Here is a 17,149-nt window from a genome sequence, read left to right as displayed (position 1 = left end):
CACAGCGGCCTGGGCTCTTATATACTGCATGTTAGAATGCGGTATATAAGAGCCCACTGGTGATGGCCACATCTTATAGTCACCAAATCTGTTGACAGGTTCCCTTTAAAATACTCCAGCACTGATTTTTTTAGGACTCATTTCCACTCATATCATATTCGTTAATAAGTTTGTCTAAACAGCGTTGTGATGTAGCCCCCTTTCCAGTGTGTACTATCCATCCTAGAAATCACATACAATTACAGTCTCAGCTTTTCAGGGGCAAAACATTGCAGCTGTAATTCTATATCATCTGCCTGTCACAGACTCATGAAGACCTCAGAAGTAGATGGGAAAAATAATATGCAAAATGGTGAGAATTGATTTGGTTAGAGCAACGTCTTCTCTCCGTACAGGATGTGGGTTGGTGTTGCGCTGCTGGATTTGCTTTAGATCACATAATCCATAACAAGCCAGGCTCTCTGCTGTCAGACAGAACTCGCGAGCGAGAAAACGCCAAGAGATGAGCAGCATTCCAAGCCTTTTTTGTGCATGTGCGCCGAAGGGGACAAATTGAAACTGATAACTTGTGTCATCCCCCCCAAATGCTTACACATTCATCTTATGGCTGAAAGGAAGACAAATGATTGCATTAGTATTCCTAAATGCCGGAGGACCACTGCGTCAGGGGCTCCTCAATGACGACTTCTTCTTTATCTCTTCAGGAACAAATACAATTATCCTGACAAGGATTTTTCAGATTTATAGGTTGACTCGAATACTAAACATATAAAGGAGGAAAGAAGTGAAAACACTTCTAGATATGCCGGCAGTAGTGCCTTCTGTAGGAACGGTGAAGGATGCACAGGGCCTCGGTTTCTCACAAACACCTCGCCCTTTCCCATTTATTAATGACATATAATACAAGCACAATGATTTAACCTGTTCATAACTTGTTATTTTTTCTGCATCTCTAAAAACAAACAATTATTTATTATGCACAGGCACAACCTGACTAGTATCGCCCCTAATTAGCAACTGGGGGCACTGGGAATATGTAGAAGCAGCATGTCAGCATTATCACGCAGAGCTATGATGCTGACTTTTCTGCTTCTCCTGGGAGGACCCATCAGTGTCTTCTCCATACTGTATGGAGACCATGGTGCTGATAATATCAGATAATGCCCCTGGGGAGTACAAACTACCAAAATCATTAGGAACATCACTCAGTATAATCCAATCAGCGTGGCAGGATACTTTGATATTTACGCTAATTGGCTGTCATACTGTGCCCTGCATGTAGCTACGTGCTAATATGATTGGTTGACGGATTGAGTGCCTGGAAGTGTTAATGATCACACAGGGAAAAGGAGAAAACGGCACCTTTAGGCACTGATGAGGGAACGTCAGGGTGAACATCAGACAGGGCCACCAAACATCGCCACTTATTTTTTTTCTTTTGGACAAATTATGAAAAAATCATGTACTGTATCAACTTTGCAAAGCAATCCACTTCATCTTTATAAAAATAGGGACATTTGACCTGTGACTATGAGAAGTTAGCGGTGCTGACTGGGGAGCTTCAGTGCACGGATTTTCTGTTTTATGCCACTTTCAGTTATTTTGTGCTGCACTGTATTACTGGTTTGGTGCTTCTTTTGTACTGCATTATGGTATGTTGTGCTGCACTGGGGTATTGGGTGCTTTTAGGAAGGTGTTTTGTTGTGTATTGTGGTACATTGTGCTGCACTGGGGTGTTTAGGGCTTTTCTGAAGGTCTTTTGTGCTACATTATAGTATGTTGTGTTGCACTAGGATGTTTGGTGCTTTTAGGAAGGTATTTAGTGGTGCATTTTGGTATGTCATGCTGCAGTGGTGGCTAAGCGACACTGTGGAGGTATGTTGTGCTGCACTGCAGTGGTAGTTTAGAGGCACTATAGAGGTATGTTGTGCTGCGCTGCAGTGGGGGTTTTAACGGCACTGTGGAGGTATATTGTGCTGCACTGCAGTGGTAGTTTAGTGACACTATAGAGGTATGTTGTGCTGCACTGCATTGGTGGTTTTAGCGGCACTGTGGAGGTATGTTGTGCTGCACTGCAGTGGTTGTTTAGTGGCACTGTAGAGGTATGGTGTGCTGCACTGCAGTGGTTGTTTAGCGGCACTGTGGAGGTATGTTGTGCTGCACTGCAGTGGTTGTTTAGCGGCACTGTGGAGATATGGTGTGCTGCACTGCAGTGGTTGTTTAGTGGCACTGTGGAGGTATGGTGTGCTGCACTGCAGTGGTTGTTTAGTGGCACTGTAGAGGTATGGTGTGCTCCACTGCAGTGGTTGTTTAGTGGCACTGTGGAGGTATGGTGTGCTGCACTGCAGTGGTTGTTTAGTGGCACTGTGGAGGTATGGTGTGCTGCACTGCAGTGGTTGTTTAGTGGCACTGTAGAGGTATGGTGTGCTGCACTGCAGTGGTTGTTTAGTGGCATTGTGGAGGTATGGTGTGCTGCACTGCAGTGGTTGTTTAGTGGCACTGTGGAGGTATGGTGTGCTGCACTTCAGGGGTGGTTTAGTGGCACTGTGGAGGTATGGTGTGCTGCACTGCAGTGGTTGTTTAGTGGCATTGTGGAGGTATGGTGTGCTGCACTGCAGTGGTTGTTTAGTGGCATTGTGGAGGTATGGTGTGCTGCACTGCAGGGGTGGTTTGGTGGCACTGTGGAGGTATGGTGTGCTGCACTGCAGGGGTGGTTTAGCGGCACTGTGGAGGTATGGAGCGCTGTATTGTAGTATTTGATTGACTGTGCTTGGTTTTACTTCATGGGCATTGAATGGTGTTTTTTGTTTCACACTGCATGGTAGTATGTGTTCTCTGGTGAGACTCAAGTAGAAAGAACAATAATAAGAAATACTATTGAAGATTTTGAGGAAGTTTCTATTTTTTTTAATGCTTTTAAACACTTTTCTGGTAACGGTAAAGTTTGAAGAGTCTGATCTAAATATTACTACATCCTTCTGCTGTGACTTAGGGGATTGCTATAAACAGTTCTTTACAGATTGTAATCATTGGTTTATTGCGCAGATTATTGTGAAGGGTCATCACATTTTATATTGGTTTGGGCTGGGGCTTAGTAAGTACAGTCATGGGCGGCTTCAGGTCTCCCAGCACAGAGTTTCACATAAGCTGTGTGATAATGTGAACAGACACGATAACAGGAATAGCCAGAACAATCAATTGGCCAGGGCTCAAGCGCAGGATTTATTACATCTCTCAGCCGGCTGTTCTTAGCAAAGCATAAGTGACAGCTACAAAACCTGCTCTCAGAAGGATATCTCACCTACCCTGACTGCATGACTGGACTGATGACAGCTCCTCGGGTAACAACCATGGAGGCCCGTGTGGACATCAAGAAACCAGGCGCAGTGGAGCATAACCCCTGGTGTACAGTACTCCGCTTTACATAAAGCATGCTTCGGAACAGCCAGCAGGTGACATAAGCCGTGTGTGCACAGTACATAGGCTGCCATCTGCTAGATGAAAATAAAACAGTTTCTGACAGATATCAGGGTCCGTCTAGTGAATTCTTCAGAAGGCCCAGGCTCTTACACACTAATGGGCCCCAATGGGCCAATAGAAGACAGTTACGTGCCTCTATGGTCTATATCCTAGAAGACATTATTAATGGTGTATTCTTGAGCTTGATTACATAGTTCTCATAATAGTAAATATGCTAAAGTTTTTTGGGACTCACCATTTTTACAAAAATGTTGACAAGAAGTGAATCCATATCGGTTGTCAGCTTTGAAGGAACTGATGATAAACACTTCCATCCTGCCAGCTTGTCCTGTCACTAATACAAGTGCAGAGTTGTCAATCTCAAAAATATCTACCACAAAAGAGCAGGAAAAATGATAAATTTCTCTGTAAGCAAAATACACAGAATTGTCCAAGTTTTGGCTACTGCTCCAACTTCACACATACTAGTGCATCTCAATAAATTAGAATATCATCAAAAAGTTAATGTATTTCAGTAGTTCAATACAAAACGCCCAACACATATTATGCTTGTGCACCTTTTTCTACCAAACTTTTTCCTTCCACTCAACTTTTCAATAATATGCTTCGATACAACACTCTGTGAACAGCCAGCTTCTTTAGCTATGATCTTTTGTGGTTTACCCTCCTTGTGGAGTGTGTCAATGACTGCCTTCTGGACATGTCAAGTCAGCAGTCTTCCCCATGATTGTGTTGCCTACTGAACCAGACTAAGGGACCATTTAGAATACTTAGGAAGTCTTTGCAAGTGTTTAGTGATAATTATTCAAATTTTAGGAAATAATGACTTTCGGGTTTTCATTGGCTGTAAGCCATAATCATCAACATTAACAGAAATAAAAACTTGAAATAGATCACTCTGTTTGTAATGACTCTATATAATATATGAGTTTCCCTTTTTGTATTGAATTACTGGAATAAATTTGTGATGATATTCTAATTTATTGAGATGCACCTGTATATGGACATTTTTAGGTGGGAGTCCTGTTTAATATTGAAAGCACATTTACATTGTTATAAGTTGCCTAAACAAGTATATAGCTGCTTCTTGCAAATGCAACTCTATTGTGTTCTTCTGGCAGATCAGGAAAGTCTTTGTGAGCACCTACCTGGTCATATTTCACTTAGGTGGAGTATGAAGCCATTTTCTGGCTTTTGTTTTAAGAGTGAGGAGCAGGAAGTCGATGGGACAAAATAATAAGTACTCATCTTGGGAATCCACTCCGGCACTGCCTACTGCTGACTCCAAAAAGTTACGAAGTCCTTATCACAAGTCTCCGGAGCCTGCAGCCAATCAGTGGCTGCAGTGGTCAGGTGACTGGTGGTGATGACATCATCATTTGGGGTCCCACAAAGGCTGTAAAATGGGAGATGAGCTCAGGAGAGGGGAGCATATTCCTGATGTATCCATATATCTTTCTCTCTTCTTTTATCACCAGGACATGCCGGTGTCATTTTTTTTTTTTTTTAAACAAGCCACAAAAAACACGTATTAAAAAAATTATTAAAAACTTTAAGGTGGACTTTGACTATCACTGGTTTTAGGAGGAATTAAATAAAGGGAATACTTTATTACTAAAGCCATTTCATAAAATAGTAAGAATCGGAAATAAAAATAGTTAATTCTGAGCCCACAAAAAAAGAAGAAAAAAAGTAGTGTTCATAAATGCATGGAAAATGAATTAGGTAATCTGCTAAGAACCAAACAAATCATCGTCGGGAAAACTCCCAGAGTCTGTCTGATGAGAGCCTAACTCAAGCCATAGGGTAAAGCGCTGCATGCAGGAATTTGGTCATGTTCTTAATCTTCTTTGCCACTTGTGCTTACATTAGCTTCTTTGATGTTTGCAATTATAAATTCATAAGAATGAGGCTGCACATCCGACAGTTTACACAGACGTAGCCAGCATTGTGCCTATAACAGGACGAGGGGCAACAATGACACCATGCCCCCGCTGCAGTCAGAACACGTTATTATATACAACTGTCTAGAATGTATATAACCCTTCAATGTACCTCATAATAATTACTCAGAAACATTGATTCATTCTGATACTTAAAGTGGAATAGAGAAGTAGCCTTATTTCCATACATTCTCCTATTACATATACATTCTCCTTATTACACATACTCCTTTACATTCATCACTATATTGTATATACATTGTAATGAGAAGTTCGGGAGAATGGAGGTTTCAGCAGATCTGGAGTTAAAAGTAAAGGGTGCTTTACACGCTGTGATCTCGCTAGCAATAGCACCCGCCCCCGTCGCTCGTGCAACATTTGGTGATCGCTGTCGTAGCGAACATTATCGCTACGGCAGCGTCACACGCACATACCTTGTACATAAGGATAAGGCTGCACATCAGACATAGATAATAGTATAATGCCATAAGCATACCGAAAAATATTGAAGCATACAATGAAAAATGCCACTTGCTAACTTGAAAGTGTGAATAATGAAATGCATACCTGCCATGAATATTAGGGAAAAGGAGATATTTAGCAATCGCATTGATAAATGTAACTGAGCCCCAAAACCTCGTCAAGGTATATCTCTATATTGGGGTCCCTAGCTCTGTGACCCTAACTGTGTGTCATCTCATTGCAATTAAAAACTGCTGTGTGTGGAGAGGGGTAACCAAGGACTTGCTTATATAGGAGATGGAAAAAAACATGGCCGAAAGGGGCGGAGCTGTGTTCACATTCTGAAAAAAAAAAAAAAAAAACCTTCATATTACTAAATTGGAAAACTGAAGTGAGCACTAGTATATACATATACATACCTTGTCAGCGACGTCGCTGTGACCGCCGAACAATCCCTCCCTCAAGGGGGAGGTGCGTTCGGTGTCATAGCGACGTCACTGCGGTGTCACACAGCGGCAGGCCAATAGAAGCGGAGGAGCGGAGATGTGCGGGACGTAACATCCCGCCCACCTCCTTCCTTCCGCATTGCCGGTGGACGCAGGTAACGAGATGTTCGTCGTTCCTGCGGTGTCACACATAGCGATGTGTGGTGCCGCAGGAATGACGAACAACATCGCACCTGCTGCAGCAACGATATTAAGGAAAGGAGTAACGTGTCAACGATCACCATTTTTGAACAATTTTGCGATCGTTGATCATCGCTCCTTGGTGTCACACGCTGCGATGTCGCTAACGGTGCCGGATGTGCACCACTAACGACATGACCCCGACGATATATCGGTAGCGATGTCGCAGTGTGTAAAGCACCCTTAAGAAATTTGCCTGTAGGTACTGTATTCCACACACTCACCACTAGAGATGAGAGGACCCAAATAGTATAGTTTGGGGTTCGAACTGAAAATGAACTTTACGAAAAAATTAAATTAACCACACAATCGAGTATCGTTGTGCTCAGCCCTGTGCGAGCCACTTGCAGTGTTTGAATGGCGCACACTGAGAGTAAAATCATCGGATGTAGTTTCTCTAAAAAATAAAAATAATGAGAAAACTCGCCAACCCTCCGCTGGACATTATGTTGATGGCTGGCTGTATGTGGGCGGAGACCCAACTGCCCAATCAGTGACTTCCATTAGGATTCAGGTCAAGTCCGGGTCCAGGACAGAACTTTATCTAAAGTTCTGCTGAACCCATAGAACCAAACTTCCACCAGTCCGCTCATCTCTATTCACCAGACATCAGTAACAACACATCGAATCCACACAGGCAAAGAAATTTGTTATGCTTGCAGGGCGATAGTTAGGTCTCTTTTGGATGTCCATTTGTTCACCGTACATGTTATATTTGTGTTTTCTCCTGTACTTTCTTTTTTGTGGACTGATTAATTATTCACCCAAAAAATCCATTAGGAAAGATTTTTATATTTTTTGCAGGCAAGAAAAATATATGCCACACAAATGGTAAAAATGGATACACGGATCTAAAATGGCTAAAAATTTGATCCAGCGCACTGTTGAAAAAAAACAAAAAAAATGGGAGTTTGTATGAGGCCAAAGTCTCATCAAGACAACACATTTTTAGACTGACGTCAGCCTACCAATCAGTTGTTAGCTGTGGGTTTTGCTATTGATCATAAGTATTGCAGGTGAGCTCCAAGTAAATAGGATCCGAGCTATACAACTGGAGAGCAGCCCGTACGGTGCTGTGGTGTTCCGCTCTGTATACGCTCTATACATTGTGGGTCAGATTCATCAATAGCTTTTACAGAAAAGCTTTGAAAAGTCGCACAGTTTTGGCAAAATATGAGACTGCATGAAGATTTTCTGACATGGCATTCTCAGCCATTTTTTCCCAGCTCTGACAAAAAGGACAGAGCAGGGGTAACGCCACTTCGTCACACTCATGACGTTCCTTCTGCCGAGAAATCTTACTACAGTCAGAGACTGCAGTAAGATTTGTACCGAGGATTACAATGAAGGCATGCCATTTGTCCGACGGTCCTGATTCGTTAAGAAGCATGCACCGCATAAGAGATCAGAACCGTTTGACTCTGGAACGCCTACGCATGTGGATTTCTGACTTGTTGTGGCTGATTAATTCGAGTGACAGTGTTGGACATTCACAGATTTGATATTGATCTGTCCCAAGGATACACAAATTGTGATCATTATCAGTAAGCAATGGTGCACACAGGTCCTATTACCAGCTCAGCAGCAGCTCAGTGAGTGCTGGATTTATACAGTAAGTGTGCCGCCCAGGGCTATGGGGTACTCGATCCCGGTCACTGTACTATTGGGATGTGTCACTAGGTGACCGTTGCCTGGTTCCATGACCCTGGGGTTGCTTTTAAAAGGGGCTTATATGAGACGCCCTGGCAAAACCAGGTAGTCACAAATAGGCCCCTGCATAACACCTTCCCTTACTAGGAAACACACAGCCAACCAGAAACCCTAGTCACCCCCCTTAGGGAAAGATAGACTCACCAGTGAGCGTGACCAGGCAGTTGTAGACAGCCCGGGGCAGTAAAACAAACAGTTAAGCTCTAAAGTTCAGTTTGGAGAGGAGTGTGGGCTGGAGCTAAGTGTAGCTCCAGCAGGAAGTTTAAGTTGAACGGTACCAGGGTAGGAGTCCTCGTGCCTCTGGCTAGGAGGCAGATGGTGATCTCCGTCAGCAGGAGACGGGAAGACGGCTCGGCAGAACCGAGGTGGACTGGGGCAGGGTTGTAGCTCGCCGGTACCGACACGGGAAACCGTAGCACAAAGGAGGGTACTCTGACCCTGAAGCCAGAACCAGAAACAAGCGTTAATTCACCGATTGAGGCCAGGACTAGAGGTTCTGTCCCACCCAAAGTCCCTAATAGAAGACAACAGCCCACCGATAGGGATAAGAGGTCACCGCCAGGGCCCATAGATCCCACGGGCCAGCGTCTGTGGGCACGGCTCCTTAGGCCACATCCAGCCAGGAGCGGACTTCTGAGTTTCAAGCTAGGAAGTCCACCTTACACAAAGCAGTGCAGAGAAAAGGATAGAGACCACCAGCCGGGTGGGGGGACCCGAATGCAACCGGCCGCGGCATTGATCACCATCACCTTGGTTTACCAGAGACTTGTGTGGTTTATTAACTGTGAGTACACCAACATTCCTTGCGATCGCTATCCCCTGCACAGAGACACCGGGTCCCGGGGCCACCATCCCTACCCATGGAGGGGTTAACAACTGGCTGCACAACATCTCCCCCAGGTGTCCCACAACAGCAGCAGTGGTGTCCCACTTCACCATGCACCATGGGTGGCGTCACTAACTTACTACGGCCTAGCCCGTACATCTACGTCCCGCCATTTATTCTGCGTGTCCGCGAGACCCCCAGATCCGGAGACCCTCGAGCCACCACCCCAGAAGGCTCGAACCCGAGCAGCGCTGGCTGCTGGCACGGGGGCGGCACATATATACAAGGGAATGTTCAATAAAGTTTATGTCGTGACGCCACTTGCAGATTGCGATCATAGTGATGGAACCACTGCTGCACAGTCATTCCACTGGGCCTGATGTGATGGCAGCTTGGGTGTTCGGCCCTCTGCAAGTAGGGCCGGGGCCCCAGGGGGTTAGGTGTAGGAGTTGGGTGCAGAAAGAAGAGTAGTCCACACAGGGTTGCTGTTTAACTGGTTCTCTTTACTCACTGTAGTTGGTAACTGGTACCTGGAGGAAGGATAGTATTCACCTCTGGTTCCCTTAGTCCCAGTGCCGGTTGGTGACCTGGTGGCTTCTTTCCCCTGCACCTTTCTCAAGTTGGTGGGTCCCCGTGGCTTGGAGTGACTTGGAGTCCCCTCCTGTTTGTTTCTCAGTCTCTGGTCCATACGATGGCAGTGTGAACCCTGTAGGGACGGTGTTCGGTTCTGATCCATGGCTCCCCAATTACTTCTGGCGCCCCCGGACTTCTAAGGTCAGTGAGGTCCTGGATGGTCCCTTCACTGTGCAGATGTTTGTCAGGTCTGCCTGGAGCATTTGCCTGACCTAGGGCTCTGTGCCCCGTTGGTGCTATGGTTCAGAGAGTACTTCACCGTATTCCTCCAGCAACTACACGCCTGGGCCCTTAGGTCCCGTTACACTCCCCGTGTCGGAGCACTTGCGTCTGTCTCCTTTCACTTCCTACTACTTTCTCCAACTGTTTGTCCCCTCCCACCTGGCCGTTGTCTAGTGGACTGGATCCATCTATTGGGTCGATGTCTAGTCTGTCACCAGTCTGTGTGGATGGGGGAAAACTGGGATTAAAATGTGTTTTGCTGTTACCGGCACTGGTCATCCAGGTCCCTGGGGGTAGGCCCTGCATCTTTGGCTGGATGCAGTACCTTGTAGTGCCCTGTTGGCTTCAGGGGCGCTACATAAGTATATCAGAATTGTGGGGAGTCCGAAAAGCCCTTTAACCTGATTTTACTACAATTGGTAAAAAGGAGACGCTTTTTCATAGAAAACAATTTTTAATCTATACATTTATCTAAATTATTGTGTATAAAGGATTTCTGGCATTACATTTGACCACATAGAAGTGATTTATGTCGTCAATATAATAGAGCAAAAAAAATGTTTTATTCCGATAAGCTGAACAGCACATTGCAGGGCTCCATTTACAACAACGTTGCCCTCTGGTGGTCACACGAGCAACGGTGTTTTGACTTTTTTTTTTTTATTTATTTTGCTCACTTATATTTATTTATTTTACTTAATTATATAGCACCTTTAATTCCACAGCGCTTTACATATATTATTATCACTGACCCCATTGGGGCTCACAATCTAAATTCCCTATCAGTATGTCTTTGGAGTGTGGAAAGAAACTGGAGAACCTTGAGGAAACTCATGCAAACATGGGGGGAACATACAAACTCCTTGCAGATGTTATTCTTGGTGGGATTTAAACCAAGGACCCCAGTGCTGCAAAGCAACAATGCTAACCACTGAGCCCACAAATAGAGGGTAGGAAAAACAATTAATTTATAGATTAATTAATTAATTAATTAATGACAAACGCAGACTGCTTATAGAAGCCAGTATGTTGCAATGCAGGTCTCATAGCATGAATATTTTACACAATACTGCTGGTTATTTTTAGGTCATCTACTAATATGTAAAACTTATGAAGACTCAATATTACTTCTGCGCCTTTCATGACTTACACATTATGTTGCTTACAGCACAGGATAATTATGATCCAACTAGAAATCATTCGTGGTAAATGGGAAGCCAAGGGAGGTAGATTAAAATCTTTCATGGCAAATTAATTGTTGGTTTTTGTAAAATTTGAGTTTGTATCTACTGCCATTTAATACAAGAATTGATGGCTTTAATCAATGAAACCATCACTTAAAGGGGCTATAGAACATTGTCTGTTTTTTTCATGTCTGTGGTTTCTGTCGGCTGCCAAATCTTCACCGCTTCTCACAATTAGGCTGGACTCACACGAGCTTATAGCATCCGATGCGACATGCTAATGACCCTCGGCTCAGGCTCTGCTGCGAGCGTGAGCCGACTGTCATGCGACTGTGACCCGATCCTGCAATCAGGTCACAGCTGTGAAGCTGAGGACGGGCGCTGCAGAGGAGAGGGAGGGGTTAATCCCTCCATCTGCTCCATTGTCAGCCTGTGCGTATATCGTACTGCACTGCGATAACATCCGAGTGCAGTCCAATGTATCTCTTGCACCCATTCATTTGAATGGGTGCGAGGGATACAGCTCTAGCAAAAAATCGCAGCATGCAGCCGCTTTTCTCGCATCCAGAATCTGTATACGAGAAAAGCTAACTCCCTCATTGACTAACATAGGTCCGAGTGCAATGTGAGATTTTCTCGCATTGCACTCGTCTGATTTTCACGCTCGTGTGAGCGTACCCTTAAGGTAAGGGTATGATTCCACTTGTGTATGACTCGTGCGAGTCTCGCATTGGTATCACCTGGCACGGCGCACACTCTCCTGTCAGGAGCGGGTTGGCTGCATGTATTTCCATGCAGCTGAGGCACTCCTATCAGGAGACTGTGCGTCGTGCCGGGTGATACCAATGCGAGATTCACACAAGTCATACGCAAGTGGAATCATACGCTTAAGGCCGCTTTACACGCTGCGATATCGTGATCGATATCGCTAGCGTGGGTACCTGCCCCCATCAGTTGTGCGACACGGGCAAATCGCTGCCCGTGGCGCACATCGCACGGACCTGTCACACAGACTTACCTGCCCTGCGACGTCGCTGTGACCGGCGAACTGCCTCCTTTCTAAGGGGGTGGTTCGTTCAGCGTCACAGCGATGTCACAGCAGCGTCACTGAACCGCCACCCAATGGAAGCGGAGGGGCGGAGATGAGCGGGACGAACATCCCGTCCACCTCCTTCCTCCCTCATAGCGGCCGGGAGGCAGGTAAGGAGAGCTACATCGTTACTGCTGCAGTAACGATAATCGAGAATGGACCCCCATGTCACCGATGAGCGATTTTGCACGTTTTTGCGACAATGCAAAATCGCTCATAGGTGTCACACGCAACGGCATCGCTAAAGAGACCGGATGTGCGTCACAAATTCCGTGACCCCAACGAGATCACATGAGCGATGTTGCAGCGTGTAAAGCGGCCTTTAGGCTGAGTTTGCATGTCCTGAAATCATCCATTAGAATGGATCCTGCAGAGATTTGTTGGAAAAAAGGTGTGTAAACACAACTTTCTTGTCTGTTTCGAAAAAAAATGAGAATCCAATTTTTTTTAACATTGTAGTCTATGGAAAATGAATCCGTTAATGGATTGTTATTTATCTTCCATTTGAAAAGGATCCTGTAAAAATGAATCCTTTATAAATTAAAGAAAAACTGGCTAAATAGCAATCAGTGATCGGATCCATTCTCCATAGACTCCAATGTTAAAAACGGATCTTGCAGAAATCGGTTAGGCTGAGTGTACATACATTAGATCGGATCCTGCAGATATCCTTTGGGGGAAAAAGTTCTGCAAACACAACTTTTTTGTCTGTTGTTAAATAACTGATGTCTGCCAGATCTGTTTTTTTTATCATTGGAATCTATGGAGAATGGATCTGTTAATGGATTGCTATATAGACATACATTTTTCTTGCATTTGTAGTAGGTCCATTTTATTCTTATGGGATCCGTTTCAAGTGGAAGATAAATAGCAATCCATTAATGCATCTGTTCTCCATAGAGTCCCATGTTAAAAAACAGATCCGGCAGAAATCTTCCAACAGATCTCTACAGGATTCATTCTAATGGATGATTACAGGACATGTGCACTCAGCGTAAGACCCCCTTCACACGTCCGTGTCTCTGGTACATGTTTGGTCAGTTTCCTCACGTGCTGAAGACACGGGCACACGTACACCCATTAAAATCAATGGGTCTGCGCACACGTGCGTGTTTTCCCATGGACTCTGTGTCCGTGTGGAGCATACGTGTGCCCGTATGCTCCACATGTAGACATGTCCATTTTTCTCTGGCATCATGGGTGTTACACGGACTGCACACGGACCGCACGGATGTGATCCGTGTGACACGCACCGGAGCAAACACACATGTCTGTGAAAAGAAAATCATTTCTATACTCACCTTCTCCAGCCCTGCTGTCTCTGCCGCTGCTGTCACTTGCTTCCGACCCCCCGCTCATTATGCTCATTGAATATTCACTCCACTGCGGGCCGGAAGCAGCATCGGCGGGGAGTTGGCAGGGCCAGAGACCAAAGATCAGCACCATGGACTGCGACGCCAGGGACAGGTGAGCAGAAAGCTCCCGTTCTCCGTGTGTTATCACGGATAACACACAGAGAACACACGTGTGCCATAAACACGGCACACCGAGGGCAATATGTACCTTTGAAACGTCCGTGAAAAACGTGCGTGATTTTCACAGACGTGTGAAGGGGGCCCTAAAGCTGCAGAGCGAATTACAATCTATAGGGAAAATGGAAAATGTCCTATTTTACTAATTTCATACAACCCCAGTGAAAAAATCTCAGTGAGTCTTTGACTTTTTGGAAACTTTAGGTTTGTGTTGGTGATGCAAACCATAGTGGATACTTTATATACTTTAATTAACTAAATAAACCATGAAAATACAATCTTCCTAAGCTAAGTAATTTTCCTTCTTATTAAACTGTTTTTATTGTTTTGGGGCTTTTTTTGGGGGGGAGGGATAACAATACACATGAATGAACATATACAAAATTAATAAGTAGAGTAATTTGTAAATACAATAAATAACATTACAAAATAAATAAAATACTAGTATAATAAAGTATAATAAAGAAAAAAGGACATATACAAATTAGGAGGTAAAATGAGGAGGAAAAGGGAAGTGTCTTGAGTGTATCCCATCCAGGGGAGACCTCAGGCAAGTCAGGTATCTGAAGCTGACAGTGCCTTGTGGCTGGCAGATTCACTGCTCTTACTTAATAAACATCTTTATAGTGGTGCTGTAAAGGTTAAGCACCCTTTCCTGCCTGGCTGCTGGCTGTAGCTTTTAATCTCAGGTGCTGTTGTTTGGGATCACTCCCCTTCACTATTTAAATCATCTGGTTTGATCAGCTGATGCCAGTGATAGAAACTGATCTTTATTTCTATGTGGTCCACTTTAGAAGGAGCCTGCTCCGGAAGAAGTTTGTCTCGTGTGCACCAGTGGTGTCTGCTGCACTGAAGCTGCTTGGAGTGTTTTTCCTTTGCATTTCTATTTCCCCTGTCTATTTTCCTACCCTTGTGTTTCTGTACTTAGAAATGAGGTAGCGACAGGTTGAAAGAACCTGTATAGGGACACTAGGGAGCTCAGGTAACTGCTTGAGATGAGTTCAAGAGGTGACCCTTCACCCCACTCCCTAGCTGCAGGGACCTCCATTGTATCGTGACTCCTGTGTACACTATGTGTTGTGTCACCTGCTGGGGGTTTTCCTGGCTTCAGGTTATACCCTGTTAGTCACCGTGTGACAGGAAGGTAAAGTGGAAAACAGGGAAAACACAAAGAACATAAATAAGGTCAACGAAACCTGTGTACTTTATGTATTTACATTGACCAAATAGTTATATAAATTAACTTCTTGGCGATCATAAACAATAAATATTTAAAGGGCACTATAATTTTGGAGGAAAAGAGGCCATTTATGATAGTATGCAGGTAGACAATTATTTTTTAAAGCAAGAGTACATTTTCTGATCTACTATCTTCTAGTGATCTTTAAACAGTCTATAAGGCAAGGTGTTGCTTACTAAAATGGTGATGACTTCTTCTCGAGTTTATTACCCATGGTTAAAATGGTGTTCTCTTCTCAAAAAGAACAGGTTGTTTGTATGTCTATACAATATCTACATCAGCCAGAAATCACATATCACATTTATATAGAATTGGGTTTTTTTTGTCTTTTCTACTTAGAAATTGTCAGAGCAATGTCCCACGTAATTAACCAAGGAATGGCCATGTACTGGGGGACGTCCCGCTGGAGTGCTATGGAGATTATGGTACGGTATACACATATCATTACTGTAAAATCATTACTGTAAATCGTTTTAATGTTTGCTAGAACCTGAAAATAAAATGTTTGATAAAATTTTGAAGTTATGCGGGCTTTACACAAGTCGACCGATCGTGCGATTTCACGATCGATCGTATCCGCCACCATAGTTTGTGTATCACGGGCAAATCGCTGCCCGTGTCGCACAAAGTCTTAAAACCCCGTCACATGTACTTACCTGCTGAGTGACCTCGCTGTGGGCGGCGAACATCCTCTTCCTGAAGGGGGAGGGACGTTCGGCGTTACAGCGACGTCAAACAGCCGCCGGCCAATAGAAGTGGAGGGGCGGAGATGTGCGGGACGTAAACATTCTGCCCACCTCCTTCCTTCCGCATAGCCGCCGGGAGCCGCGGGATGCAGGTAAGCTGTGTTCATCGTTCCCGGGGTGTCACACGGAGCAATGTGTGCTACCCCGGGTACGATGAACAACTGGCGCCATTTTAATTAAACAATTTTTTAAAACTGAGCGACGAGTACACGACTCACGATTTGTGGGCGATTCTGCATCGCTCGGAGGTGTCACCCAAGACGACGTTGTGAACGATGCCGGATGTGCGTCACGAAAACCGTGACCCCAACGATGCATCGCACGATAGCTCGTCTCGTGTAAAGCCCGCATTAGTGTAATTGACAGATGTTCACAATCAATATGACTAGGATAGGTGTGTGGGTGGAAAGGTTGTGGTCTTCATTGTGTGCTGTTATTGCAGCTACATAGGAGTTATAGGTTAATTTCGCTTTAATTTAGATGCTAAGAATCTAGAGTCTGAGGCCATTATTAGAAATAAGGCATGAAAGTTAAATTAAGGGGAGGATAAACTTCTAGGGGTATCAAACTAGGCAAAAGTGTTTTGAAAACAGCTTAACAGGTTAAAAATAGCAAAATAAAGTCATCTAACATGTAATGTTTTCTGGTTCTATGATGGTTTCCACTTTCTGCTATAGCAAGGTAGAGATCTACAAAGGACCCAGAATGAGTTAGAACTTGAGCGATAGGTTGGTAAGGAAAGTTTGACTTCTTTTGTTATTTCCTTGCTTTGTTAGAATAAATCTTTCAGTTATTGAATGGGTATTCCGATAATTGAAAGTTATCCCATATACTAGGGATATGAGACAATTTACTGATCTCTGGGAAATTCATTGCCGGGACCCTCAGTGACCTCAAGAATGGGGCATTGGATTCCTACAATGGGGATCAGCTGGATATATCTGAGCACGGTACTGATCGTATCTGACAGTCCCATAGATAATATAGTGAGTCTGCGCACCTACATTACAGTTGAGACAGGCTGTTTTAAGAATCCAGAGCCGCAAAGTCACAGTCGTAGTGGCTCCAAATGGTCAAACTCCCAGCAATCAGTAAGTTATCCCCATCCTACAGGGATCGTGGAATATCCCTTTAAAGGAGTAATGACTGTTAAAGGGGTGGTCCACTATTTTTACATTGATGGCCTATCCTTAGGACACCCCATACCCCTGCCGATCAGCTATTCTTGCTCCCGGCGGCGACAGCCAGAAATGCTCAGTTCTGGCACTGCTTCATCTTCTGATAGTGGCCAGGTACACATCCACCTCCCATTCTAATCAATAGGAGGCGGATGTGCAGTACCTGGCTGCGGCCGCTATCAGAAGATGGAGCAGCATCGGAACTGAGCATTTCTGG

General features: G+C 44.5%; 1 protein-coding gene across 2 annotated transcripts in view; it reads left to right on the top strand.

Annotated features, from left to right (window-relative positions):
- The window catches only part of KCNAB1 (potassium voltage-gated channel subfamily A regulatory beta subunit 1), a 525,646-nt gene that overhangs the window by 493,105 nt on the left and 15,392 nt on the right, over positions 1–17,149 (top strand). For both annotated transcript variants that reach the window (XM_075340709.1, XM_075340710.1), the window contains exon 9: positions 15,348–15,433. In XM_075340709.1, coding sequence (XP_075196824.1) covers positions 15,348–15,433 — 86 coding nt within the window. The remainder of the gene's footprint in view (positions 1–15,347; positions 15,434–17,149) is intronic.

This window comes from Anomaloglossus baeobatrachus, chromosome 3 (assembly GCF_048569485.1).
Source record: "Anomaloglossus baeobatrachus isolate aAnoBae1 chromosome 3, aAnoBae1.hap1, whole genome shotgun sequence".
Lineage (NCBI taxonomy): Eukaryota > Metazoa > Chordata > Amphibia > Anura > Aromobatidae > Anomaloglossus > Anomaloglossus baeobatrachus.
Note: the sequence above shows the minus strand (reverse complement) of the source record. Positions and strands in the feature narration are given on the sequence as shown.